The sequence below is a fragment of the Epinephelus lanceolatus genome, chromosome 23 (genome assembly GCF_041903045.1).
Source record: "Epinephelus lanceolatus isolate andai-2023 chromosome 23, ASM4190304v1, whole genome shotgun sequence".
Classification (NCBI taxonomy): domain Eukaryota; kingdom Metazoa; phylum Chordata; class Actinopteri; order Perciformes; family Serranidae; genus Epinephelus; species Epinephelus lanceolatus.
Window position 1 is genome coordinate 27,558,311 of NC_135756.1, and position 6,455 is coordinate 27,564,765.

General features: G+C 38.9%; 1 protein-coding gene and 1 long non-coding RNA gene across 4 annotated transcripts; one reads left to right on the forward strand and one right to left on the reverse strand.

The window, feature by feature from the left end:
- Positions 1-15: 15 nt before the first annotated feature.
- Positions 16-4,592, reverse strand: LOC117249567 (uncharacterized). The gene is made up of 3 exons (XR_004500996.1): positions 4,432-4,592; positions 2,414-2,564; positions 16-67 (listed from the first exon to the last, which is right to left on the reverse strand). It is a non-coding gene; the product is annotated as an uncharacterized LOC117249567 (long non-coding RNA).
- An 82-nt stretch (positions 4,593-4,674) lies between these two features.
- coa6 (cytochrome c oxidase assembly factor 6) lies at positions 4,675-6,452 on the forward strand. Of its 3 annotated transcripts, none has more exons than XM_033614661.2 (3): positions 4,675-4,739; positions 5,273-5,428; positions 5,665-6,452. In XM_033614661.2, exons 2-3 carry the CDS (start codon positions 5,285-5,287, stop codon positions 5,761-5,763), a joined length of 243 nt encoding a protein of 80 aa, XP_033470552.1. In that variant the 5' UTR covers positions 4,675-4,739; positions 5,273-5,284; the 3' UTR covers positions 5,764-6,452. The 3 variants fall into 3 exon arrangements, with proteins under 3 accessions (XP_033470552.1, XP_078021253.1, XP_033470551.1); XM_078165127.1 differs by having other exon boundaries at positions 4,685-4,874; XM_033614660.2 differs by having other exon boundaries at positions 4,685-4,867.
- The last annotated feature ends 3 nt before the right edge of the window (positions 6,453-6,455 follow it).

Consider the following 6,455-nt stretch of genomic DNA (forward strand, 5'->3'; position numbering starts at 1 on the left):
GTACATTCACACTACTTACCAGAGGAGAGAGGGGTATAACGGTCAGAAAGCAGCTGGAGACCAAAACCTGCAGCGACCATGAAGAACAATAAGGACTGCAGTTAAAATGAGGTCAACACAGCTGGGAAACTGAGGTGTTTAATTCGTAATACAAGAAACAGATGAAGGCAATTAAACAGACTGACTGGATAGCCATGGAAACACAAAAGATCACTTATTTTTACTAACATGTCTTTTGTGTAATAACACCTTAGTGAAACTGTAGTGACAATCGATAAATATACCTTGCCATCCTCTAGGGATTCAGGCTATGTCTGACAACCCCTTGCAACTACTATATACACCCGGCTTTGCAGTATACCTTATTGTCTTGTGTCAAGTACTGTCACCCTTCTTTTGACATCCTGTCTGAGCTGACACTGACTGACGGGTGACAACTGACTCATGACCACTGCAAATCCTCTTTTAACCATGAAGTATGTTACACTGGGGTGGCAGGTTGCTTTTGAGGTCTTTGAATTCAGATGAGCAATTAATTCTATGAAGAGGCCAGCTGATCCATTAATGGTGTTTTTATTACTTTTTAGACACAGCAGGTACGGAGATAAGCCCTGGCTCCAGGCTGTGATAGTCATAATGGTACAGGTACTCATACCTGAGGCACTCACCTCAAAATTAACACTATTTTTGTCACCAATACATCTGTGTTTTTCCATTAGAAATATTAGTCATGATGTCTGTGAACTCATAATACATCACACTGCTGCAATCTAATTGCTACCTCAGATTGCTGCTGTAGACAATATTGTAAATAGAGGCAGGAAGAGGAAATGCTTTAGTGCTTTTAATAGTCTGAAAATGGCACTGTGGATCAGCCGTCTCACTAGTTTGCTCAAAACCCCCTCAGAAAATAAGAGTATCAAACAGAATGGGAAAATAACTTAAACAGCTGTCAGAGTCTTATGAGTGCTTCTCTCTCACACAGCATCTAAAGCCAGCAACCTGTGACAGCTATGTGGTGAGGAGAGCCTGCAATACCCAACAGACTGTGTCACTTTATAAGGCATATATTTCCTCCTTGAACATTTCACACCACTCATAATATCCTTTAAGTTTTTCTGAATATGTCAAATGCTAATCCGTCTTTGCTGATACCTCTGAAAATCACGGCTAGAAGAGAAGAGATGCCATTTCGAGGTCAAGGGTCACTGAATGATCACTTCAGGTATTAACATTACATCCTCACATTCTGTTTCTGTGGGGCCATCGGTGCTACACTTAACATTCAAAACAAGGCATTATAAGGCACAAAAGGACAGCATTTGAAATAGTTGAAACAGCTTCCGTGAGGATGAATATGTGCTTTTGCACTCCACAAACACTCATTTTCAAGTCATGTTAAAGCTGGAGTGGCTAGTTAGAGATATTGAAAGTTGGTGTTTCTGTCAGAGATCACCTGCTGATTAAAAGTGCACACAGTGCTGTGTAATATGATTGATTAAATACAGTATGAGTTACTGTATGTGGTATGATCACATGGGTAACTGAAATGAGAATGCAAATTTGTGTGTCACATATGACAGAAGTGGGGTAGACACCCATTCTTCATTACTCAGAGATTTATAAGGCGACTTCAAAACATTTTCTTTAAGCTGAGCTACATTTGCACAGCAGCTACAGAAGCTATGTGACAAGCGCCTCCTTCTCTCATACGCACATCTACCAGAAGATGTTTGACCACTCCACAGCATCGACCTCATGCCAAATGCACATGACTCATGTTACGTGAAAGCGTCTTCTTTTTTGGATACTTATAAAGCATCTAACACTAGTATGATGTGCATCCTAGTAGATAAAAGTACAAAATAGCTGGGAAGTGGGTGTTCTTTTACGCAGTATTTTCTATTTAAAGCTCGAAATATGTCCTCTGTGCCCATCAACAGAAAATATAGTCTGGTAACAATTTCAGCCACTTCAAAACTGATACATGTTTGTTGGAAAACACAACTTTTCTTTTCTATCTGGTCTTTGATCAACGCTGGAGAGCAAGAGCAGTTACAGAAAATATCAATTCTGTTGTGCTTGTGCTGTGAAACAAGTATTAAATTTTGATGCTCTGAAGATGCTGACGTCACAGCGGTAACTTCTACATTCTGTATGCTCCTTTGCAGGCACTGTTTAGACTCTCATGAACAGGGACACATTTTAAAAGCATGTTTTTGGACAGGAACTTTGGTCTTAACTCTCTATACTAAAGCAGACTAAAACAAAAACACTCATTGACAGTGGAGGAAACAAACTTGAAGCGAGGTCAGTAAATGGTGTGTGATATGAATAGTGAATGAAGTTCTATCTCTAAAGCAGCTAGAGACACACTCAAGTCGCACACACGCACAGAGCGACAAACACTTACTTTCCTAAGAAGAGGGCAAGCTCCTCACCCCTGCATCAGAGTACTTGTTTTTTTTTTTTTTTATTCCCTTTAGTCCACACAAGCACACGAACTGAGATGGATTGCTGCTGGGAGCCATGGCAACCAGCGGGGCTATTCTCCGTCTCTGTGGCTGAGGGAGGGAGAAAAAGAGAGAGGGAGTTAATCAACAACACACATTTTCATTCCGCCTTAACTCACTGCCAGGCTATACACACACATACACAATCTTTATTGTTCATTCACGTAGCTCAGTGACAAGCACTTGTTGTGCTGTGGAGGAAAAGAGGCTCCCAGGGAAGGAACAAACATTCGAAAAGTTTTTCCTACTTGATTTGAATGGATTAGGAATGCACTCACAAACAACCACACATCTAACTTTCGGCATCTAGTTAATGCTATTGCAAATACTTGGGGAAAGACAGTGCAAAATTAGTTTTAATTAAGAACAAACAAGAAGTTAATTAACACAAACTGATACTTAGACCATGCATTTATTTCCATTACAGTTTAATTCTAAATTTATTTATTTCTCTCATTTTGACAATAGGACTTCCACTCTACCATGCTGGCATAATATTCCAGCACATATGGGTTACTTAAGGTCAGTTATTCAGCAAAATAGCTACTAGCTCAGTTCTGAGGACTGTGGTGAAAATTTAATCAAACCATGGAACATCAGGATCATCATTGCTAGAGGTAAATTTAACTGTCAGAGGCCAGGGATTCCACTTTGACAAAATAGCTAGTCATTTTTATTCACTTCTTGTTGAATTGAACAGAAGTAGGCTTTTTGGCACTTTGGTTCCAACCACTAAGGTTTGCAGCAACCAATACAACTATGTTTCCTGAGTATCCTTGTCCCTGGCTTATCTGTAGTCATTAGCATGCACACAACACACCCTTTCAATGACGGCACATATCTGCAATCCAAGTTTGTTCAGGCTGGATACATGTGATAGTCACCACAGTCACACACCACACAGTCTGCCATAAGAAAGTTTGAGTGAAGGTAAGAATTGTCAGTCATCTATTATACAGCCAGTTCATCCATAACCTTGTCAGTGCACAAAGGGTGAATAATAAATGGGATATGTTTTTATTTATTTACAGGCAATAATTTATACATTTTTTTTGCAAATACTGCCTCATGACAACATGTTATCTTTCTTTTTTTAAACATTCAAAAAAAACAAAAAGGCAAAAACTATCAAGGGCACAGAACCAAAACAATAAGAACACAAGATTTGCAATGAAATTATTAATTAATTAAATTACGTATTATTATTGTTAGTTAAGTTTATTTCTCATTAGCTCTTGTACTGTAGTATAGTAATAAAAACAGTGTGGGTATACAGACATATAGGGTGTCAAATGTGCCACATCCGGCATTGCCAACCCTCCTGTACTGCAGAGTATTTTAGTAACTTCAAGTTAAGTCAAATTAGCACTAGCATTTACAATATAGCATCATGTTGTCAAATGTTGAGAACAAAATAGTTATTAACACCTTCAGGTTATTAAATGATGATACTATGTTGCATGTAAGAAAACCTCAGGCATTATAGAATGTAAATGTGTTATTCTTTTGGCTTTTTGTTAGTTTATGTAATTCTATTTTGTGATTTATTTTCTGTTGTCCATGCATCTGTTTATGTAAATTAGGCTAATTTGTGCATTATAAAGACAGTCAGGAAAAAAGGTTTTACTTCTACACCAAGCTATGTAACTAATAATTACAACAACAAAACCTAATTATTTGCCACATTCAGACTATTGGTTTACTTCACTGTGGCCCTTTATGGAACATTTTTGGACATTTTGTAAGTTAGTATACCAACAACGTAGTATACCAAGACGACATTTAGTCTAACTACATTGGCACTGTAAAACGCTGAATACTGTTGCATTGATGAAATATAGTGAATGAGACACACAACAAACCTGTTAGCTAGGCTACAAAAGGATGTTACATTAGCTACTCAATCACTCCCTCTCACCTGTTGCATCATTTTATCACGACAGCCTGTGGAGTCTAGTATACGCCACACACGACATAAAACGCCACATTATTTTTAAAGACGTCGTCTGGAGAAATACTAGTTTATTTACCTTAAATTATTCAGCTTAGTATATCCACAAATAGTGTTAAAAACTTTCAAACATGTCAATTAAGTTTGAATTTCTTAACGAACTGCGCCATCACCTGGTGTAATTTGTCAAACACGTCCTGACGTCATCACGAGGCGACGAGGAAGTGCTGCTCAGCGCGTCCTTCACTTTACTCAGTAACACCTGAACCCCTTAAGTAAGTCCCGTGTTTGTCATTTAGGAGCTATATTATTCTGTTTTTCGGGCTTTTATGGAGTGACAGAAGCAAACAGCAGCGGTGGTTGGAACAAAGAGATAATCTTGGAGGCTTTAGCGTTTATTTCGGTGAGTGGTGAGTTTATATGAGCGGTCTCAGCTTACCTTTGTATTAGCTCAGTGATACTTTTGAGCGATTGAAATTTGATTATTTGTAGCCTAATATCAAAGTAAACATGGTGCAGTGGTGTCATGTCGATCGATAAAAGATATTTGGTGTTTTGAGGCTGATGTATGGATGTAAATTGACAGCGTAAACATAAATAAAGTAGTGAGGGACATTACATGACGAGGACCAGTGAACACACTGCATAAAGTTTAAGTATTACAGCTATTGATGGACTATATTGAGAAATTAATTTTTGTAGGTGCCTAGTTGTTCATAATATATGTCAACAGTTTATCCTACACACAACAGAAGCCACATTAGTTCCTGTTAACTTACTCATCTTACTTATCATACATCTCTCCCAGGGTCAAGCAGTGATGGCAGCTCCAAACTCAGCAGAAAGAAAGGCCTGCTGGGACGCCAGGGACAAGCTGTGGAAATGTCTGGATGACAACAATGATCAAGCTGCTCCTTGCCAGATGTTCCAGGGCGAGTTTGAGGCAAATTGCCCTGCTCAGTGGGTAAATGATCCCTTCTTTTATAGCTTTGTGATCAGTGAGGTCTGTGGTCTGATGATAGAAAGGATGAGCTGTAAGCAGTGTTTCAGAATCACAATATAAGTTAATTAACAATCTTTGAAGGTGTTACTTAAGAAATTGGAATGGTCCTCAACTCTCATCATTCAAGAAAGCGCACTTTGCTCAGGTGATGAAAAGCTATACTGCAGAGTGCTTATCTTTTGCATTTTCCCTGGCAGGTGAAATATTTCACCAAGAGGAGAGACTTCTTGAAATACAAAGCGAAGATGGAGACAGAGGGCTTCACACCTGCCGAAGGCCCCAAGCAACCTTCTTAACCACTGGACTGCAGCCTGTCCAAATCTGCAGACTGACTTTCAGCCTTATTCAGACCAGGGCAAGAGGAGCGGGATTTAGAGAGGAGTTTCCTAACTTTATTGTGGACCTGAACTTCACCTTTATTTATTTCTACAGAGATAAAAGAAGAAATCATCCATGTTAGCAGCTCTTTTTGAAAGTGACTTGAGCTTCCCTCTACTGGTCCAGCTGGTCTGATATGTTGGATAACAAAGGAAATCAAAATGACAAAACAAGTCAGTTGGATTTCACCTGGATATTACACGTAATGTCACTGTGGACGGACTGTACTATTGTTCCTTGTGACGTTCTAAATGATGTTGTAATACTCATGATCAGTTCAACCCATATACGAATCCATACATACTGCGTCTATATCAACACTCATCCTACCACTGTACAAGATGAATTGTCTGCGATTGGGTTTTTATCACCTCCTCATCATATCTGTTAGCAGCCATTGTATTCTGTGTGCCGAACACAGCAGTGTTCTTCCTTTGCTTGGTGTTTGGGTCAAAGTCAAGGGTTCCCATCAATTAAATTATACTGGTGTGATTAGATAAATGCTGCTCTACTGATTGCTAATTCCAGGACAGTGCCTCATTAGTCAAAAACTCAAAGTGTGGCTGATTTGTGATGGTGTGTGTAGATAAATAAAATAATAAATACATTC

Bases quoted from the DNA above. Each gene is read 5' to 3' on its own strand.
- coa6 (XM_033614661.2), top strand. From the start codon at position 5,285: ATGGCAGCTCCAAACTCAGCAGAAAGAAAGGCCTGCTGGGACGCCAGG. The intron at 5,429-5,664 runs GTAAATGATCCC...TTTCCCTGGCAG, and splicing joins CAAATTGCCCTGCTCAGTGG to GTGAAATATTTCACCAAGAG.